The sequence below is a fragment of the Thermobia domestica genome, chromosome 3, assembly GCF_964235325.1.
Source record: "Thermobia domestica chromosome 3, izTheDome1.hap1.1, whole genome shotgun sequence".
Lineage (NCBI taxonomy): Eukaryota > Metazoa > Arthropoda > Insecta > Zygentoma > Lepismatidae > Thermobia > Thermobia domestica.
The window spans coordinates 19,305,777-19,329,595 of record NC_137456.1 but is presented as its reverse complement, the minus strand read 5'-3'; the positions used below and the strand labels follow the sequence as shown (position 1 = coordinate 19,329,595).

Below are 23,819 nucleotides of genomic sequence, written 5' to 3'. Positions count from 1 at the left end.
ACGTTTACTGAGTATGAGTGCATTCTGGGGATTTTTCGTAAAGTGTTTCCACACATTTGAATCACCCTGTTTCACTGTTATGCTCTATCGACATTGCAGATGTCTTTCTAGAGTATTTGAGTACAAATTCGCTATACTTAATACTCAGAACATCACTGTTGTCCGGCATCCATACCTGGCGATTATGCAACCACACACAACGGGCATGGTGTCCGCCATTTTATATTTGTTCCAGATATCGACTTAATACAAACGAATTATTGTTACCTGGTACAAGCTTATCAATTCATATCCATTTAGACCAAGTTTCACTTGGAAGATTATCCGGGACTCCCTACGTTCCTTTGGGGAACCCTTGCGCGTGCATGGTAGGATTGTGAAACATGCAAAATTCAATGGAGCAGGTATGACTTCTTCAGTGAATTTTTTACCCGCCCTCTTTATGTTGGTTAGTTTCCGAACTATTGGCGTCCGAAACTCATTTTTCCACGCTTTGTAGATCCGAAACTATGTCCGATAGCCGAAAGTTCAAGAGAACTTTTTTTCTTGTCTCAGTGGCAGGAGTCACCTCTCAAGAGTTGTAACACTTATTTTGCAACACTCGATATCTATCTATCTATCTATCTATCTATCTATCTATCTATCTATCTATCTATCTATCTATCTATCTATCTATATCTATATCTATATCTATATATATATATCTATATCTATATCTATATCTATATATATATATATATATATATATATATATATATATATATATATATATATATATATATATATAGTAAGTAAAGATCTAAGGGTTTACTTGTCCCTACCATAAATCCTTCATTGTAACCAGATTCCGGCGTTGCCGCTCTAACTCAGGTAGAACTGTATAAAGCTCTCAGTATGGCTAGCCCCATTACGGTTATCATAGTAGCCCGAGCCCGTGCAGACCTATAAACACATTACCCCACAGAAATGAGTGCCATAAGTCCATGCCTTCTAAAGGCTGTTGCGCCATGAATTTAGTTATCATTATTATTATTGCTAATATTAATATGTAATATTAGTAATAGGCTTAATAAAGATTCTCTGTATCTCTCTCACCCTATCAATTGAGTCAAGCGCTGCTAAGCGGAGGAATTCGTAACTATTACAGAAGCTGACCAGTTGCGGGAGAAAATGCAATCGCAAGAGAGCAATGCGGGAAGATAGGAGCGATGCAAGAATAAATCCACTTCTCCATGTTAAGAAATAGGAGCTCGCTGCCATATGCTCAATGTTACTGCTTCCAGTGACAACGTTGGCTGCCACTGGAAATGTAAATCATCTCTTTCTTTCCGTTTTTTAATTGACTTTTTTCAGAAATGCATCAATACTGTTTTGCGCTCAAGATCAAAGGTTTATTTTTCACTGATACACTACTTTAATACTTAAAAATATTTTAAGTATTAAAAAAATGTCCGGTTGCACAACCATGCAACATTAGTACCAGCCGCCGCTGCTATTTGGTATTCTATCTTACATGTTATATGCTTAATACTTATATAGAATGGGTTTGCGTCATTTATATGTATATTGAGAGATCGGATTTTGTCTGCACGTGCACGAAAAGAAAAGCAAATTTCTACATTTTGTGACTGAATTTTTTTTAATTTCTCCGGGGGGGATGAATTTTCTTCGGGGGGAGATTCCCCCGGACCACCCCCTGAATTCACCCCTGCCTGGCTATATGTCCTGCCCACCTAAGCCTCCTAGAGTTAATGATCCTAACAATGTTTGGTAAGCCGTATAATTTATGTAGTTCCTCGTTATGAAGTTTCCGCCATTCCTCTTGGGTCCGAATATTCGTCTGAGCATCTTGTTCTCAAATACTTTCAGTCTATGTTCTTCCCTCAGAGTAAGCGACCATGTTTCGAAACCATACAGAACAACAGGTATGATTACTGTTTTATATATTTTAAGCCTCAAACTCCTCGACTGAATTCGCGACGACAAGAGATTTTGAACTGAATAATAACACTAATTCCCTGTTTTAGTTGACATTTAATTTCTTCGTGAAAATGATTTTCGTTATCCTAGATATTTGAAAGTATCCACTTTATCAGAAGTATTATTTAATATTTTAACGCATTCATAATTGGCCGTATTACGTTCCCAACTCACTTCCATGTATTTAATTTTCTCTGCATTTACTTCTAAACCCTTGTCCTGCAAGCGTTTAATAAGACCTTTGCATTTCTTTCTATTGTTCTCCCATCATCCCCTATTAAATTTACATCATCAGCGTACGCATAACCTGGTACCATTTCTTTCTTTACTATACCTAGTGCTCTCAACGGGTCGGGTCGGGTTCAAGACCGACCCGACCCGACCCGTGACTAGAATTGACTGACCCGACCCGACCCGAGTGACCCGACCAGTGATCCGATCCGATTGACCTGACCCGACAACCCGACCCGAGCTGACCCGATTGACCCGACTCTACAACTCGACCCGACTAACCCGACCCGAGCTGACCCTATTGACCAGACCCGATAACCCGACCCGATTGGCCTGACCCGACAACCCGACCCGAGCTGACACGATTGACCCGACCCGACAAACCGACCCGAGCTGACCCGATTGACCCCGATCCGACAACCCGACCCGAGCTGACCCGACACGACAACCCGACTTGAGCTGACCCGACTGACCCGACACGACAACCCGACGCGAGTTGACCCGACCCGACCTGATCCATTTGAGAGCACTAACTACTCCTTACATATATGTAATAACAATAAGTAAGATGTAGTACCCAAATAGTATAACAGTTGAAGTACAATGACATTATATTTCTGTTCCCATGTTACCTGCTATTTAGTGGGGAGGAAAGCTTTTATATATAAATATTTCGATGGGGTAACTTGCAACATCTGTTGCAACATGCCGCATGCCATTGAAATAGAAATTTTTGCGGTTAAGCATTGTTATATGAACAATTGTTGTTGGTAATAAAACTAAGAGTATTATTATTATTATTCCATTATTATTATTATTATTATTATTATTATTATTATTATTATTATTATTATTATTATTATTATTATTATTATTATTATTATTATTATTATTATTATAGGACAACAGTGATGGCTTATTGCTTGCAGTGCCTAGTAGTAGTTGTTTCCTTTCATCTTCTCAGTTAGAACTTCAGACTGCAGGTCAAAGTGAGCTTCATGGATCACCTGCAAATGCATCTAAGAAGATAGTGTAGAATCCTTCAGATGATCTCCTGAACATGTATGGTTCTGTCCAAAATCTGGAACTAGAAAACTGACAGCTCGGAAAAGGAAGAGTTGTGCTATTCTTACAAACACTCTAGAAAAAAGTACTTTCGAAATGAAAAAGAAGCATCTAAAAGCAACCGAAAACGTAAAATCATCAGCTGAGAAGAATTTATTCTCAAGTCGTCTGTTTGGTTTCTGAAGAACCGTACGAAGAACAGGATACAGAAGAAGACTGGGTACAGTGTTTATGTTGTGAGAAGTGGTCTCATTGGTCGTGTTCCGAGAGAAATCCGTACTACATCTGTATAGATTATAGACATTGACTGCCACAGTGAAAATGAGTGAAGCGATGTTCAAGCTGTAGATTTGATAGCATTAAATTTCTGAATCAAGTCCGATTGTTGCAACTTACCCCAGATGATGTTGCAATTTACCCCATGGGTGGGGCAAGTGTCAACAGTCGGACTTAGTTCAAAAAGTGGATGCTATCAAAACTGCCGTTCGATGTTTTGCACTTCTCTTTTTTTGGTATGTAGTTAAGGCATGTACCTTTTAGTACACTCAATATAGTTTTTATATCTATAATAATTTTCGAGTAAAAAAACAGACCTGAAAATTGTTGCAACTAGCCCCATCTTCCCCTACAATCACTTTTTCAAAAAAAAAAAAAAAATGTATAAAGCCAGTAAAGCAATTAACATGTAGGTCTATTTTCGAAGATAATATAGGAATTTTTCGTGCTGCTAATTATTTATTTTTAAAAAATCAGATGCTGAAACCAATCGATATAGCGCAGTTTAAGCAATTCAGTTTGTTTTATTTAAAAAGAAAACTCTCTATTTACAAATTTGATTGTTCCTATGTATTAGAGCAGTCTTCGAAAAATCAGTGCCTATTGTATTTCTAAAATATAGCTGGAGCCGCGGTGGGTCAGTGGTAGAGCGTTCACCCCTGGTGCATGGGGTCTCGGGTTCAAACCCTGCTCCCGCCAAGTGAACTTTGTGGTCGATAAACGCCGTGTGCGTGGATATTCTCGGGGTTCTCCCGTTTCCTCCCACTTTCTTCATTCCACCATTTCATTCATTTCTCATAATCACCGTCTCCTTCAGCCTAACCGGCATAAGCGTGGGACGTAAAACTCAAAGATTTCATTTCATTTTCTAAAATATAGCTGTATTGATTTATTGGTATATATTTACCTTCAGTTTGTTTGAGAGAAAATTATTACAAGAACTAAAAAGTGTTTCTCTAGTAAATACGTTTTCATAGTTTAGCTATTTACGTTACTAAACAAATTTATTTTTTTAATACATAAAATGGCGCCCGTATATATATAGGGTGTAACTTAATTAATATAACAAACGTCGTTAGGTGATTCCTGACACCGAAATAAAACAAAAACTATACAACAACCTGGGTGTAACACCCGAAAATTTGTCGGAAAAATGTATAAACCGCCATAACTCATGAACAAAACGTCGGATTGAAGTCGGGCAGAAGAATGTCCATTGTTTTTAGTCGTAGATTCGATTAGTGTACAGTGACGATGCAAGGATGACTTCCAAAGAAACTGGAGTATTCCTTTGAGTATTTTATCAAACGTTGAATGAAGAAATGATCAATCAAGTACAAGATTTAACATTAAAAAATAATAGTGCATCGTTCAAGTTAGAAGAACACTCAGAATTCGAAAGAAAGAGAGATACACATGTGTGATTCATCTATTTTGTCTCAGTACATAATGACGTCTCGGAAGAAGATTTTAAATGGAACGAAGTCTTTAACGTATCACACTTATATCTTCTAGGCTAATGGTAACGGATGATAAATGAACGGCTTCCTGTCCAAGAGTGTGTGAAAAAGGAAAAATAACTTTGATCCAGATTAGGTTTAAAACGACTGTGCATAGGACAGTCAGGCGGCATGTAAATAAATATAACATCGAAAAATGCAAAGATCATATGTGATGAACGAGTGTACAAGGAATTCTCCACATGACCCAGGGATTCCAAATATTGTGTGAATAGATATGGGGCAAAAGTAAGCTGCATTAAACGGTTTCTTCCTCGTAATATGTAATTCCGTGGAATATGGTACTTCTGTGCACAGAAGCAACAAAAGTGGGGAAACAAGGGATGTTGTACACGTTGCATAACGACACCAAGAAGTGCGCTGGAATAGTATACTTGATTTATCCGTTAGATGAATCTTCTCCCAGGAATACTTTTGATGGCGTTTTCCCCTTCCTTCGAGTTGGCAAACCTCAACTTTTCCCTGAGCTATGAAAAACTTCATTGCTATTGTGAATATACCAAAATACTATCCTAGTGTAGACCACTTACATTTTGATTTTATCATTGCCGGAGAAATTTTCTCAAAGGAAGCTCGTTGAAAGTACATTTTAAAAAAAGGATAGTGTTTTTACGACATTCTAATGTACATACCTTAGAGCTGTATGGAATACCTACACGGAGGAATACCTACGGAACTATCGTCCCTTGTGTGCCAATTGCGAGTGGCTTACAGAAGGCTATCTTGAAGTTTTATTGTGGAATGGCTTCAGTTAGCATAGCTGAGTTGTAATAAGCATCTACGCAACTTGTGAGTGATATACATAGTCAGATGCTCTACTGTTACACGTGTAATTGCTGTATAACAGGATGGGAAATGTTGTGTTCAACGGTAGAGGGTTGTGTCCAGGTATTTAAGGTCGTGTAAAAGTGTAGACGTTGGTGTTTAAGTAAAATTGATTGTGTTAACCTGTACACGCCTGCGCGATGGAAGATTGCCCTGTCCACGAGCTGGCAGATATGCAACTCATTTATGGAGTAGCAAAGGGCAATAGCCCAGAAGTGAGGCGTTTACATCGTGACCGTCGCCCTCAAAAGAGAGTAACTTTCCTTGTATTTTTCCACGCCTCCATATTCGACTTCGAGAGAGGGGTCCCTTCGGTTTCTCGTACGTGAAATCGGAGGAAATAGCCCCATATGGACAGCTGAACTTGAAGACAGCGTACGTCGAATGATCAAAACCGTCTTGAAACTATCATGTGTATGGCGTAAAAACCCACATGCAACTCTAGTAAACGATCAGCAGCAGAAATTTGGTGTGGTGTGGTGGATAATTTTGTGGTAGGATCTTATTTATTATCGGTCTGCCTGTGTGGGAGTACGTATCTTTTATTTTTACGTAATTGTCTCCCAAAATTGAAAGAACATGTGCCCTTGAACATAAGACAGCAGATGTGATTTCAGTATGATAGTACACCTGCACATTTTGACAGGAATATGCAGACTTACCTAAATGAAACATTCCCAGATTGGGAGAGAAAAACCTGTGTTATGACAACCTCGTTCATTCTACCTCACGCTGCTTGATTTTTTATTTCGGGGATACGTATGAAACTCCGGCCACGACAGTCGAAGAACTTGTAGCTCGATGTAATATAGCTGCGGCAATCATCTACGAAATTTCAGATGTGCTTGATCACAGGCGGAAAAATTTGCTTCGCCGATGTCATCTTTGCAATGCGGTCAACGGTCGACAATATCAGACTGTGAACTGTTATTCTTCATAGCTGTCTCGTGTACACATACTGCATTGCGCAAATACTGTACAAGGTACCTCTGAGTATTTCACAGTTATCCTACCTTGTACGAAACAGAATAAATCGATAATTTGAAATTGTATTTCTTTCTTTCCTTGTGCAACACGCGCAACACCTTGAGTATCGTCGAATTTCATTCCTTCTGTACTCGTAGTTATTATCTTCCACGGATTTACGCATTACGGGGAGGAAATCTTTTAATCTAGCTTACTTTGGCTCAAATTATATTCACATAATTTGTGGGAATCACTGTTGTTATGTGAAGAATCCCTTATACTCTAGTTCATCGTACATGATCTTTTGCCCCTGACTGTCTTATGCACAGTCGTTATAAACCTACTCTGGATCAAAGTTATTTTTTTCTCATTTTTACACACTCTTAAGTTGAACAGGAAGCCGTTGATTGATCATCCGTTACCATTGGCATAGAAGTTATAATTATGATAAGGTAAAGACTTCGTTTCATTTAAATTCTTCTTCCGAGTCCAGGAATCACCTCCAGACGTTCATTACATTAATGAAGTTACACACTATATATATAATGATAAAAAATAATACCGATATTAGTGTCGATGAAATAGTATTTGGAGTCACTCAGACGAACAGTAACACTCCCGATGCAGTTTAAATCCATACTCAGATTCCATTGCCCTTTATGCTCAAAATGAAACTATTCTCCTCGTGCGAAGAACGGGTATTCTGTTAATAATTTATTATTAAACATCACACCATAAAATACAAAGTGTATCACGTAATGTACACGTTATACTGTTACTTGCTTAATGTATAAATGGAGGATGAAGGACTATTATTGGATCAAAAGATCCAATATATTTCAGACAATAAATTTCTTGTAGGCTTTATATCTGGAGAACAACATATAGTGTACCCAAACCTAAACTATGACTGAACTCAGTATGATGTGCTTAGTGCCTGAATAAAACGAAAGCTCGATTTAGGGGCCATTCAAAAATTCTGTTGCCCTTGATCCAAAAAATCTAATATATTTCATTCAATAAAAAAAAAATCTTGTACGTCTTATATCTGAAGAACTACATATAGTGCAGCCAAACCAAAACTATCACTTAACTCAGCATGATGTGCTTATTCCGAAAGTAATACGAAACCTTGATTTAGGGACCGCCCAAACGTTTGTAGCCCCTGATCCAAAAAGTCCAATATATTTCATTCAATCAATAATTTTATTGTATGTCTTATATATGGAGAACTACATATAGTGTAACCCAACCCAAGATATCACTTAACTCAGTGTGATATGCTTATTGCGTAAAAAATATGAAAAGTCGATTTAGGGACCGTCCAAAAATTTTGTGGCCTGTTATAAAAAAAAATCCAAAATATTTAATTAATCGAAATTTTTCTTTTACTCCTTATACCTGGAGAACTACATATCTGGAGAAAACTCGATTTAGAGACCGTTCGAATATTTTATGGTAACTGATCCAAAAATTAATATTAGCCAAGATCATAATACTTTGATCCATTTTTTAGATCATTCCTAAAATTCTTGTTTTTATCCAATCTTTCTTTTAAACAGTATCACTCTCTTTGTTCTCAATTTGAAATTTATCAAGCAATTATAAAGCATTGCTTATTATCCAATTTGTATTCGGTGTAGAGCTTCAATTTTCTCAAAGTTTCAAATAAGATAATAAAATATGATTTACTATCGGAATTCGTGTCAGGTATTATTATTACTTTTATTGGTGTTTTCCTTTCTTTCAATTGTTAAAACAAGAAACTACCTTGCACTGTCATAAAATATGTGCTCTTTTCCAATAGCATAATAAGTGCTCATATAATTTTGAACTTTAAAATTAAGGATTGAATCAGTACAAGAAGTACAATTTGGATAACGAATGACTTATAATTGATGTTTAGTGGCGTACTGAAGTAAAGGGATTAAGGACTTTGAAACCCCCCTTGAGCAAGGTATTATGCAAAATTAAGCACGTTTATCATATTAGCACGTTTATATATATAAACACTTGATATTATATAAACTTGTTCCTAAAGCCCCTGAACCCCCTAAACATTTGCGTAGAGTACTGATTGTGTTTCTCTTATTATTTGAACCGTTTTATGCTTTGAACGAAATTTGAAGTGCAGGAACCCTGTGAAGGTGACCACCTTTACTATAAAAATTTCTTTAATGGTTCTTAGTTTTTCTTCAAAACAATCAATAACGAACGAAAAATAAATGATTGAGTTTGATTTTAAATCAAAATTTGAAATACCACCAAAAAGTTGGCCCACCCAACCTTATTTTGTAAATGACTCTTAATAATTTTCAAAACAAACTATTTCCTCTTCAAACCAATCAATAAGAAAGGAAAACATGTTATTAGCTTGAGTATTGAATCGATATTTAAAAGCAGAAAAAACAGTATGAAGTTGACCACCAAATGTATCCTGGAAATAGATATATTTTACTGGTTGTTTTGAAACAAGTGATTTTTTCTTCAAAATAAGCAAACCGCCCCGAAACAAATCACCTTCATCAACATTATTTCTTAATTATATTCTTATGTTTTTCGAATCAAATTACTTTTCTTCCAAACAAGCAACAACAAATCCATATTAAACGATTGATTTTGGTCTTGAATCGAAATTTGTAAGTAAAGGAATCAGATTGAATTTGATCACATTCTAAATTTATTTTGTAAATCTCTTTCTCTATTTTTTCGAAACAAGCGATTTGCTCTTAAAAACAACCAATAAAAAACGCTTGGCTTCGGTTTTGATTCGAGACTTTAAAGTGGAGCCAATATGAAATTCCATCACCCATTTCTCTTGAAAAGACTCTTTATGTTTTTCGAAACAGACTATTCTTTTTCAAAATAATTAGTAGCATACGCATATCAAACAATTGATTTTGATTTTCAATCAAAATTTTAAGTGGAGGAACAAGGGTAAATTTGGCCATATACCAACTTTATTTTGTAAACATCTCTTTATGTTTTAAGAAAGATACGATTTTTACTATTTTTCTTCAAAAAAGTCAATAACAAACGAAAAACAAACGATTGGCTTCCGATTTCAATTCGAAATTTGAAAGGAGGCAACTTAACATAGGTGCATTGCTTCGCTTAAAAAAAAATCCAAACGCAAATTCTAAGCCTACAGTTTTAAAATTGCAGTTACATGTACATACTTCAACTTAGTATACATAAAAAATTACAGCATTATAAAAATATCAGACAAATAATATTATTTATTCGGTATTGAAAACCTCGAATCAACTATTGGAGTTATTTAGCGTATTTTTTTTAATATCACAAAATTAAAGGTGTATTTATTACGGCATGGATATATTACGCACAATATTTTTATACAATTTGTATATATATATATATAATTTTTTTAAAAATAGACCATTTAGAATTATTTATTCTTACAGTTTTTTATATCCACAAATTCAAGGTGAGGGATATGCGATATTGATATTTTCAGAAAGTGTTGACCACCCTACAGAATGTCGATCCTGTGCCGTGTCGATCCTGTGCCGTGTCGATCCTATGCCGTTTCGGTCCTGTGCCGTGTCGATCCTGTGCCGTGTCGATCCTGTGCCGTGTCGGCCCTGTGCCGTTTCGGTCCTATGCCGTGTCGATCCTACGCCGTTTCGTTCCTATGCCGTTTCGATCGTATGACGGTTCTCTCCTATATATCCTTGAGAAAATAATTGTTACTTAATATTGCGTAATTATAAAATAATGTATTTTTTATTATTTCGATCGTATGAAAGTTCTGCTGTCGATCCTATGCCGTGTCGATCCTGTGCCGTTTCGGTTCTGTGCCGTGTCGATCCTATGCCGTGTCGATCCTACGCCGTGTCGATCCTATGCCGTGTCGATCCTACGCCGTGTCGATCCTATGCCGTGTCGATCCTACGCCGTGTCGGTCCTGTGCATGTAACCCGTTTCGGAAAGCATTTTGAATTAGTAGCAAAAAGCAAAACTGAATGACACCACGGACGGATTAAAGGGAGGGGCGGTCACTCCCTCCGAGAACATTTGAATACTTGGAGTAATCGGAGTAAGAAACTAGAAATTGCGTAATCTAATAAGAAAAGTTTCTTGAAGTATACAGATCAAGACGCATTTCAAGTGTCACAGCATTGTACTCTCCTCCCCTCCCCTCCCAATTCCCTTCTGAAGAAGTTCTCTTTTGTTCCTCTGTTCCATATTAGCCTTTACACTTACACTTTGACTATCCAGTATTGATTTTGATCATACGATCTGCACAGCAAGGCGAGTAAGGTTTACGAGTCCTTCCTGCCCCCTTTTTCTGTCCCTTTTTTAAAAATTGCTAATTATAATAAAATTTATCGAAAACAATTCATCCCAACGATAAAGACTTATACACATTCATTATTGCAATCTTAAAATAAATTCGCCGCCTGTCGCGTATGCTAGCGATCTAATATATACGAATAGATGAAAAGTTAGTTTGAAGCCTTATGTATTGTTTTTCTGTAAGTCCGAATTCATACTTGTTTCTATTGTTGCATCGACAAAAGTGAGTGCCAAATCGATTTAGGCTCGTTGGTCTTTGCGAGGTCCCTAAAGATGCAAGGCCGTGGGCAGTCGCCCACCACTTTAAACGCCTCTGCACTAGAGGTCTGCACGTGCTCGGGCCTACAAAGCATGTATCACTTCGGGCCCGGGAGGGGTTCGGGCAGTAGCGTCATTTCAGATTTGGCTTTGGGGGCAAGACCCCTTGATATATGTAAAATTTCGCGTTTTTCACTGACTTACTACTATTCTATTGATAAAATCTATATAAATCTCAAACTCAGGGGGATAAATGCCCCTCCCTGCCCCCCTAAATGACGCCCCTGGGTTCGGGCTGTGAATTTTTAAATATAAAACCATATTTCTTGGACTTTTTCGGGCCTAACTTTGTGAATATAGTGTAAAACACAAATTGCACCGTTCTTTCTGAAGGACTTTTAATACACAACTGCAAAATCAAACCTCGAATTGCTGTAAATAAAAATACAATCTTGCATTAATAATTAAGTTTCTGTGATTCGGGCTTATTTCGGGCTCATTTGATTCTCACGGAGCTCAGTCCGGGCTCGGGCCTAAATGCTAAGACATATTTCGGACTCGGGTCAGGCCTCACATTGTAAATTCACGGGCCGGGCCCAGGCTGAAAATTCCGACCCGTGCAGATCTCTGCTCTGCACGCGCACACATTCCTTCCTAGTCCAGAAAATCTCCTCCCGTCCGCATCGTCAATAATGGTAATTTTGTTCCTCGTATATTTGCTTATTATTGTAAGTGAAGTGCAAACGAGAACTCTAAACTTTGTTCGTTCTCTGGGGTAATGTGAGTAATGCAAATGAAGAAAGATATGCGTAATATACAAATGTCAGAAAAACTTGATATCAATTTGAATAGACCTTTTACGTAATGTTTATTTTAAAAATAATAAACTTATGCAAATATATCGAGGCATCTGAAATTTAATGTTAAATAGTGGCGAGTGAGCCAGAAGGGGCGTGCACTATTCAGTTAGTCAAAGAACTCATATATGTAGCTTGAAAACTACTACTATTTAAACCAATATTGAATTAGACAAATTTGTAAAAAGTAGGATAATTATAGTTGGAAATAGTGTGTGTATTTTTTTAGGAGGAAACCCAGAAGTACATTCTCGTTAAAATAATAATAATAATAATAATAATAATAATAATAATAATAATAATAATAATAATAATAATAATAATAATAATAATAATAATAATAATCTTCCTCACTTCAATCATAGGTTGAAGCGCAAGAAGGAAATTTTAAAACTTTTCTCTCCCCTGGGAAAGCTGTTTTATAATTTGATAAGGTCTCTTCTTCGTAACTGCATCTATCCTTGGTCGGGCCGCGGTGTCTCAGTGGTAGAGCATTCACCTCTAATGCATGGCGTCCTTAGTTCGATCTCAGCTCGCACCTAGTGAATTTTGTGGTGGACAAACACCGTGTGCGTGGATTTTCTCGGGGTTCTCCCGTTTCCTCCCACTTTCTTCATTCCACCATTTCATTCATTTCTCATAATCACTGTCTCCTTTAGCCTAACCGGCATAACCGTGGGACGTAAAACTCAAAGATTTCATTTCAATTTTTCATTTACCTTCCATGGTTTTCATACTGCGGGCACTGGAGTTTCCGAACTATATCATGGCGGTCATTTTGAAACTGGTGCTCCATATGAAACATCTTTTGGTACAGCGTTACTTAGTTTTCCAAGACCTTTCGAACGAGGTATTACTCGACCCATGTTCCCATTTGACATTTCAGAGTTACCCCCCGTAACCCCCATTTACGGGCGGCGGAGAGGGGTACTTTTGACGGAAATGGTTTTCCCCCTTAGCAATATATAAAGTGTACTTCAAACATTTCTTCTATGTTTTATCATTTTTCAGATATTTCCGTGGATTGATTAAAATGGCCCACCCTGTATATATATATATATATATATATAGATATATAGATAGATAGATAGATAGATAGATAGATAGATAGATATGTTGGTGCACCTGTAAGCTCACAAGAGTACAGATTAATTCATTCTTGATTTTAATCTACAGAACAAATGCTTTTTATGAAAGCAAGGGGACTGCTACCCATAGATGGCTAAGTGAGGTAAATAAAATTTAAACTTCAAATGGAACTGGGGTGGCTCACCGACAATGGCTGATTTAACACGTTTGATAACAGCGCGGGTAATAGCTTATTTATAGATAGAGCCTGTGTAGGTAAGTGGACACCGCGTGAGACTGTCATTCTAAGGGTCTGGGGTTCGAGTCTCGGCCTAGACTGAGTTAAAATTTTTTCAAGGAATTCAACACTATAAATAATGTTCGCGTTTGATACTGAAAGAGATTTATCCTATGAAGGAAGAAAACCCAAGATGGGGGCAGGGGGAAAGACGGAAACTGTTTATCCTTAAGTGTTAAAATTTAATTTATTCCCATATCTTTTGCTCTTTCCTTTCCCTCTTTCCTTCTTTTCTCATTTTGTTTAGCTATCCGTGCTTTTTCGGTTTCTGCATGAAGCGTATTATTCTTTTCGTTTTCTTTGCATTAATTGCTATCTCTTTGAACTTAATGTGAATGGAATTTCTGCAGATTTATCTCGTGGTTGTTTCTCTAAATGATGCTCTCAGATACTAATACTTTTCCTCCAAGTGGAGGAATATCCTGGCATATTATGTTTTCGGGCACGTATTTGCTGTCATGTTGGTTGTCCAACTATCAGACATCGAGTGAAACTATTCTGCTACTGGAAAAAGCTATCATTTCTTATGTATCCAACCTCCACTTTCTACTGTCGCTGACTGTACAAGTGTTCCTGAATGGCGGCCATCTTTGTTTTCGATGGAGTGCAAATTTTTGCATTTGCAAGAGTTTACGAAAACTACAGTTGCTCAGGACGTACGAATCAGACGAACACCAAACAAAAGAGAATGTTTAGAGGAGAGACTAAGGCACACGGAGAATATATACTCTTGCTTCTAAATAAATATGCAGAGTTGCAAACCAATACATGAATCACCAGAAAAGGTACACTTTTAAAGAGGCTGTATTTTGGAATGGCATAAAGTGGGGGGTTCAAAAGTTTTGTGTTAAATACTATTGCATATAAAGAGTCTGCAGAAATATCCACAGCTGTGATACTACTGGCACTGTAAATTTATGGGGGTCCGAAAGTTGAAGTTTGTGATTTTGATGCCTTGTTTGGGGCGTAATTTTAGAGGTCAGGAGGGCTAAGTGTTAAACATTCCAGCTTATGCTACAAAGTAATTCTGTATGTGAATAAATTATTGCAGAAAAATCATATCTGATATTACATGAAGAAAAAAGGGAGAACATGGTAAAAACGCGAAGAAAGCACGCGGGTGACGATGGTCATAGGCCAGAAAAATTTAAGTGTTTGGGTATGCTTCATGCTACATCTCAAAAACTACGCATGGTTCAGCAATTAGGCTCGCTTTTGTTTGTGTTCAGTTATGCAAAAGCTTGCGAGTGGCGTTTGTTCCATCTTTGTAGCTCCGTGATCATTGCCACGTCTGCAGGGTGGACAATTTATCCTGACCATCAACTATAACGGACAAACGAAAAGAGTGAGAAAAGCGAAACTTTGCATGAAGCAAATATAAGGAGAGGAACATCTATATATGTATTAAAAAGTGTTGCCAACCCAATATAAAGCTATATTTTTTTCAAATGGCACTACGTCAGATTATTACATATTTCAAATCAACGTGTCAAACGTAAACTTAAAATACCACTTTTATGATTCAGTGTTTCAAACTAAGGATGTTATAGTATCACAAACATCCCAAGTTCGGAAGCCTCTAACGCAAATACAGCATAACGGAGATGGACCAGATAATGCACATCTAAAGTACCTTAGTGGTGAATGCCGTGGTCATGAAATAACTTGTTTCAAATGAATACGAACGAAGTTACTAGGGCTTGAAAACTTTTTTTTTTATAAAAGCCTTTATTTCAAAAATTGGCTGAAGTTAACGTCCTCATTCCATCGCACATATCTCAGTGTATAGGCAATAAATAGAACTAGAAATTACAAATTATTTCCATTTATGTGTCGATTACGTTACACCATCTTGTTAGTTTTTTTTTTTTTTTTTTTAAGCTTTTCTACTATTGGTCTTACCTTTACTGTTCTGGGAATCACTTCATTCTTATATTAGTTCTTCGTTGCATCTCCGCCGATGCATCTCCGCATCTCCGTTATTAGTTGCAACTCCGCAAAATGCAACTTCTCTCTTTCTCGTCCTGAGAGGTCGGGGAAGTGGCTCACTGGTAGAGCGTTGGGATGGCCACATTTTTCCGAAAAATACTTTTTCGGAAAATGACTTCTTTTCAAAACAAAAAAATGAAAAACGAAAAATTTTCGAAAAGCGAAAAACGATTAAAAAAAAGCGAAATTTTTGTTTCCGAAAACAAAAAACCAAATTTTTTTCAAAAAGCGAAAAATCGAAAAAACGAATTTTCCGAAAATCGGAAAACAGATTTTTCGAAAAAGGCCATCCCTAGTAGAGCGCTTACTACTAGTGCTTGGAATCCCTGATTATCCTCGGCCAAGTAAGTTTGTGGTGGACAACATCGTGTCCGTGAGTTTTCTCGGGTGCTGCCATTTCTTCCCACATTATCATTCCACCAAATTTTTCCATTATCATTTACTCCTCTTAATCTTCCGTCTCCCTTAGCTTAAAGGGATAATTCTGGAACAATAAACTGAAAGATTGCATTTCCTTTTGTGAACGACTATCAGAATTGATCAACAATTATTCTCTCTTTATCAATGTTACTATTTATTTTTCCAGCATACCCTAATAGTGGCGACTTCTCTTTATAAACACTCCCTCCCCCCTTCGTGCTGACTGCTGGAATAATCAGCTAAAAAAGTGGAATGTTTATCGTTGAAAAATAACAAATGAATCGAAGCTGAAATAAGTGATAGTTAAGACATATAAAATATACTAACACTATAATACGAGCAACATCAGTTATTGAAATTAAAAATATTTTTTGTGACATGAAATATACAGGGTGAGTCAAAAGTTCTTGGAACCCTTATAATTTGAAGCCAGAAGGGAACAAGTGAAATGTGAGTATGGTAACTAATGTCGAGTAAGGGACCGCAACTTTTGGGCTGTATGTCGATCATGGCCGCCATTTTGGGTTCAAGTCGAACTTTTTAAATGGAGAGGGGCATGTGGAATATTAAAAAAAATAGCTGGAATGCAGCGGCGCAATTGCTTTTCGGCAATGTTGGAGAGTTCGGCAGTTGTGAAGGCCCAAAGTTGGCAAATTACCCCTCAAATCACGGAGTCTCTCAGCATACACAACCTGCTTAAAGAGCTTCTTCATGGCTAAGCGGTTAGGGTACGTGCCTTTGGCGTGGGAGATCAGAGTTCGATTCCCGGAGGGAGCTCATGTTCGGATTCCACGTTAATCAGTAGGTCCCGTCTCATATAGCCTCGCTGCTGAAAAAGACGTTACACTCAAAATTAACCCAACTCAATAATCTGCTTAAGATGTCCTCACAGATAAAAATCAAGGCGTGTTAGGCCAGGGGATCTGGACGGCCACTTCCCGAGACGGCGGCAACCAATCCACTTCCTTGGAAGTTATGCATCCAACCATTCATGCACACCAATCCCATAGTATCAGAGGTTCCATTGTCCTGAAAATAAGATAGGAAGCATCCGTCTGCGTTCAGTATGGAAGGAAACACAAGGTCCTGCCACAGCATCAGGTACTGTAGCGGTGTTAAGGTGTTGGTAATAAAAAATGGCCTAATGATGCGGGTGTCCCATATGCCACACCACACCGTTACCTTTTCTGGACTATGTTCTCTACTCAGTTACACCAGTATTAACAGTTATGCCGATTGACCTCCCTGTTCAAAGTGAAGTACGCCTTATTGCTGAAAAGTATGCCCTTGTAAAACGAAGGACCCCGTTTCTATTGTTCGGTAGCTCACATGCAGACCACCGACCGGCGATCAGGGTCATCCTCGTTAAGTTTATGTAGCATGTGCAACTTGTAGGAGGTGTGCAATATCCGGATCGCGGTGGATTGGGTTACTCCATATTCCAATGACACACGACGGGTACTGCGTTTAGAATTTTTTTTACAAACGATGCAATCACCACTGTTGTTGTTTCCTCAGTGGTGACAGTCTTTGTTAGTGGCCCATTACGTGGCCTATCTCCAACAGAGCCAGTCACCTGGAATTTGGTGATCAGTGTGGAACCCCCTTCGGAACCAGAAATGTAAAAAATTAAGGAAGAATGAAACAAAAAGAAACGAGAAAAAGAAGAATCAGCGTTAAAAATATAAAGCCACAGATTATGTATGTTACTTTCCTATGAACTACAAATGACGATCGATAAACCGGTTCGATCAGATAGACTCTCAGATGAACTTAAGAAACTCGGAAGATTATATCTTTTTCAGTACTTCTTCTTATATTCTTTTACTCGAGATTCTTCATAGGTCGTTATTAAAATACTAACATATCCTCATTTTATTGTCCTAAGAAACCAAAATGGGTATGTTACTATAAAATAGTTTAGATTAACAGTACCCCTGGTGTGTAACCAGAGTATTTCATGTCATGTCCCCCCCCCCATTACGAAATCCTAGCTAAACGAACCAATATATATTTCCAGTAAAATAGTTTAGAATGACCGAGCCCCTGGTGTATTAACAGCAGTATTTCGTCACGGACCCCCCCCCCTATTATGAAATCCTGGCTACATGCCTGACGTGTCCATGTTTCTTTTTAATACTTCCATTTTCAACTACATTTTTATTACACCAACTGTTTCAGAACTCGTCCCCTTTAGCTTAGAGGAAATAATCGTCAGACGTAACACTCAAAGATTTCGTTTCATTTCAGTTAATTGTAACGAAATATGGAGAATTTTACATTGTTTTTGGTTGAATTTAACAGTTTTTTAACCTAATTTTAAAAAACATGACGGAGTCACAATTACCGTAATGTATCCAAAATTTCTGAAGGAAGATTCTGAAAACGTAAAATTGCTGTAACTTAAAAATTTTATTTTAACACTTTTCTGTTTATTTAACAGCCATAAATACAGAATCTATCAACTACACCCTTTAACAAGTGATACGTGTGGACTTTTCTGAATCTTGAATCAAAGTATGTTGCCAATGTTATAATAATAATTTTGTCTATGGGGTTTCCTGTATTAGCTTTTTTTCATCTATTGACGCATGCTTTATTTAACCAAAATGGGTATGTTACCAGTAAAATAGTTTAGATTAACAGTAACATATTATGGTTACCTCTCCACAGATGTTGTTGCTCACATAAATAAAATAGACATGTGATGTAAGATTGTGAATCGAAATTACCTGTGCACGGTTGTCGTTTAAAGGGTGTTCAAGGCATTTTAGAATGGTTTTGAAGTCTAAGAACGTTGCTTACGTGACGTCTTCATACAGTCATGTAAGTAACGACATCTGTTAACAGGAAACTATACTACAGATTCCCATACTTTCATCCAATTTGTAGAAAGGTCTTGATATATTCTCTTAAAATATAGCTATAGATATACGTTTTTCGGCGTACTCCCTATTGTCTATTTTCACAATCTCTGTCCGGAAAGTTTGGTGAATGTGTATATATTTCGAATGGATTGTTGTCTTACTTGAAACAGCAATTACTTCCTTCGAAGTAATCCCCGTTCATAGTAATGACTTTTGAGAATGGTGGAAACTTCTGGCGTACTCGTCTTTGCGGAAGGCCTTCACCCTACTCGGAAACGTTTAAACCTCTCATAAACACACTTCAAGGCGACAACACATTCCTCGTAAACTATTGTCAGCATTTCATGGGTCTCTTTCGCTGATTTTCCAAGTTTGAAACAAAACAGCATATTCGTTCGCTGCTTCATTTTGGTATCCATTTTTGGTTTTGACCGCGCGCACTATACCTTCGCTCTACAATGTGCTGTTTAGATACGATAAACAAAGCTACTCGCAGCGAGAGAATTTGTTCAGACATGTCTTCTTGATATATTATATTATATGTTTTGTCTTCATTTTCTTTGAGTTTTAAGGAAAGCCGATAGGGGGGTAAGTATATCCTAGGATAGATTTACCCCCGGTATATGTTCACTGATGTAGATGTACACCTCACTATGGTATTAATATTATATGTTTTGTCTTCATTTTCTTTGAGTTTAAAGAAAACCGAGAAGGGGGGTAAGAATATCCTAGGATAGATTTACCCCCCGGTATATGTTCACTGATGTAGATGTACACCTCACTATGGTATTAATATTATATGTTTTGTCTTCATTTTCTTTGAGTTTAAGAAAAAACGACAGAGGAGTAAGAATATCCTAGGATAGATTTACCCCGTATTGTGAGTGAATAATTTTTCCTTTTGTGAATAAGATTCATCGAAAAATATGATTGTTGTCTCTTTTGTCGATGTTTTACCGGGGGGTATATCTGTCCTAAGATAGTCTTACCGGGGGTATATCTGTCCTAGGATAGTTTTACCGGGGGTATATCTATCCTAGGATAGTTTTACCGGGGTATATCTGTCCTAGGACAGTTTTACCGGGGAGTATATTTATCTGTGTGACTATTTTACCGGGGAGGTACATTTGTCCTAGGATTTTTTACCGGGGTATGTTTATCCCAGGACTGTTTTACCGGGGGTATATCTATCCTAGTACTTTTTACCGGGGGTATGTTTTACGGGAGGTACGTCTATCCCGTTACACCGGCACGGGGTAGGTCGGTGACGTACTCTTTCGACCGCGAGCAGTATGACGTCATTCACCGAACTTTCTGGACAGAGTTTAATCTGATAGATCATTAGTTGTTTTTTTTTTCTTCCTATTCGTAGGTAATTTCTCCCGTCTTGTAACCCAAATCATCCTGACGAGAGATTTGCTGGACTTTGTCATGTCTATCTATCTACCCAGCACGTTGTTTGTGATGGTGTCATGGTGCAGCTTCGTTGTTTCTCCAGGGCTAGTTCCAGGAAGAGCCATAATGATCGTCACAAGCCTTCTTTCGCTTATTACTATGTTCCAGACATCAACGTAAGTCTCTTTCTTTTTTTCTTTGTTTTCTTAACTTCCTAACAGTATAGTAGAACGTCTTGAGGGAAGTCGCACCAGTAAGAAATACAGGGTGTTTCAAAAATGTGTTAATATTTTCACAACAGATTCTTCACATCAAAATAAGAAAAAAAAAGTTCATACGGACCTGTGCTCAAAAGTAGATAGTTTCGGAGTTATAGGGTGCCGAAAACATGAAACAAGTGAACATTAAAAGTTCATAGCTTCACCTACTATGAGACCTATCGTAGTCGGGTCAAGACATCACTGAGGAACTGGTATGTGGACTATACAAATATCCATGTTTAAGAATGCTCCAGTACTTGCATACCAATTTTTAGAGGTAGGTGGAGAGCGGTCAAGTGCTCGCAAACAGCCTTTCTAAAAATGGTTGCGCAAGTACAGGAGGTTACGAAAGATAAATATTTAGATAGTTCACATGCTAGTTCCTCAGTGATGTCTTGACCCGACTACGATCGCTTCTATAATAGTGGAACTATGGACCTTTAAATTTCATTTTTTTTTTCACGTCTTCCAGTGGTAAAAGTGGATCTGAAAAGGTAGGGGGACGGTAGGTGGCGGCATGACGTCACGCTGTTTTCCTGCCTATCTTTACTCACTGTAATTTTTAGGAACTGCGGAGACGGCGTCCCCCCACGTTCCCCTTTACTTTTACCCCTGACGTCTTCGGTACCTTGTAACTACGAAACTATGTACTTCCGACCACAAGTCCATATAAACCTTTTTTCTTATTTTGATGTGAGAAATCTATCCCAAGATATTGTAACAAATTTTGCAACACCCTGTATAAATATTATCGCTACAAAATAATAGAAAAAAGTTTACCTTACTTAAGCACTGATTCTAGTCAGGGGCGTACGCACGGATGGATCCATTGAGTCAACACTCTCCCCAAAATCTTCCTAACTCAACATACATTGTATACTTTTTCAATAAAACTATATAGTAAGTTTGGGTGATTCCGGACAGTCGCTGAATCCGGACACCCTAAGCTTACGATAATACTGCTCTTCGCATGTGTAATGTGGAGACTTGCTGTGATGCCTATTTGAAGCACTGTACCTTCCCACAATTCAGTGCTGAGTAGGAAGTGCAAAGAGTGTTATACGTACTACCATGAGCAAAATAAATGACGCGTCTCTTTATTTTGAAGTTTTTTAAAAATATCTCCGTTTTCTTTATATGTTCGAAATTTCGGAAGGTTTCCCCAGCAGGACAGGTTAATAACAAACCCGTTTTTAATATTTGTGTTAGATATTAGCTTAAAATAAAGAAATTAGAAGCAAAAAACATTAAATCGACAGAAATCTCGAGAATTACCAACTCTGCTAAAGTGGGAAATTTTCAAGAACGCGAGGGAATTCTGCAGTTCAACACGAAGCAGCGACATCTATGTCATTGAGAGAAGCGTGGATTAGATCTACAAACGAAAATTTTAACGAAATATTTCTAATATGTCTTATTATATGCATTATCAGCGAACTCCAAATATATGAATCTATGCTAAGTATTAACGTATAGATAGTGGAAATAGTGGAAATTACCTATGGAAAAAGACGAATTGTTAGCCCAATCGTAATGAAAAATCGTCTTTACTGTAGAACAGGTTCAGCTTACGCAAGAGAGCGAATAGCTCAGTTAGATAAAGCAACAAGATTGTATACCGAAGGTAGACGGTTCGAATCCCGTGGAAGTAGTGTTGTCATTTTTATCACTAAGGTTATTTTATTTATTTTTTATTTGGGAAAGAATCAAATTGTAACATATGTGTAAAACTCATGACGATACCAAAAAAAAAGAAAAAAGAAAAAAGAAAAGAAAAGAGAGAAAATATCGTCGCATTTGCATTAGTGTCTCTAATTTTTGTTTGCAAACAGATTCGTAATTATTTCCCCTGTGCTCACTGATGTATAACGAATGTTTTCCAGTAAATGTTAATTCTAATTTGGAGAATTTTATAGTTTCACAATGTTTCTCAGTACATAGTCTTCTATCTACGTGTTTGGATATTTTGATAACAGATTTCCCTATTAAATGTTTAATTTTCTCTATAAATATTTGTCTTAAATTGAAATTGTTTTGAATTTACTACATAAGCAAAGTTGCCCGAAGGAGGAGAGCTCAAGTAATAGATATTCTACGTAAAAGCAACCTATTGTAGAATGATGATGCTTCTTACCTTCAGCACATAATCTTAACGTTAGAGATTCACAGAGAGAAAAATCCTGTTTTTCCTCCCCTATCGCCACTCATCTTAAAGCTCTACCTATAATGATTCGTGTCACATAATTTCGGCTCTCCAAAGACATTCATATTTATTATTATTGTTGTTATTATTATTATTATTATTATTATTATTATTATTATTATTATTATTATTATTATTATTATTATTATTCCTGAATATGCCACCCTTACATAATGTTGTAAGACATCTTAGTTTAAAGTGCTTTCTTTAGTAATAATTTGAGCAACCACGTTACAAAATTTAAAATGTATGATTGGGCACGACGTTTTATTTCCCCTCCTCTCTTTTCAGCACTCTCCAACAGAAGGTATATAATTTCTGAGAAGCAGGGCAGACAAAATGAATAAGAAATATATTTAGAGCATCCTTTCCTCCTTCGTGAATGTAATATCACGTAGCATTTTTTATTCTACTGAAGACGACCCTAGGCCGTTATGGTTAGGTAACAAAAGAAATACCTAATATATTTATAGCGCCCCTTAACTGTAATATTACCTCTTCTTTATTTGTTCGAGGCTTCCCTACACAACCAAGGGTGACAAAAAGAATAGGAAAAGTGTCTAAAGATTACAAAAGACTTCATATTTTGTCAGAAACAAGGCAGTATATACACAACATTGCTTTCGTTAACAAGTGTTTCACCCTTGAGTCGCTTATAAAATTAGGCAGAATAACTTTTGCCGATCATTGTTCTAGAGGGATTTGTCCAGGATGGTTTGGTGTCGAGCTAATAACGATGAATATGTTTATTTATATCACTGTTAAAGAAATAGCAAACTTTCTGAAAGGAACTTACTTAGGAAACAGATCTTCCTTCTACTTAGCCAGAGCCCACTCTGAAAAATTGCATCTGGCATTCTGAGTGAAAGTTCTATGGGACTATTAGAAAAATATATTCCCGTTTTCACGCTGATGGTAGAATTTCTTAAACAGTTATTGAATTACATTCGAAGGGTAGGCGTAAATAGCGCCCCCGCAACAATGTGGCGTGGGGACCGCACAAGCTGCAAGGCCAAATAAT

General features: G+C 37.2%; 1 protein-coding gene across 1 annotated transcript in view; it reads left to right on the top strand.

Annotated features, from left to right (window-relative positions):
* Positions 1–23,819, top strand: part of LOC145681695 (gamma-aminobutyric acid receptor subunit pi-like) — a 95,195-nt gene that overhangs the window by 29,127 nt on the left and 42,249 nt on the right. Inside the window, exon 4 of the mRNA XM_081753314.1 lies at positions 20,313–20,511. Coding sequence (XP_081609440.1) covers positions 20,313–20,511 — 199 coding nt within the window. The remainder of the gene's footprint in view (positions 1–20,312; positions 20,512–23,819) is intronic.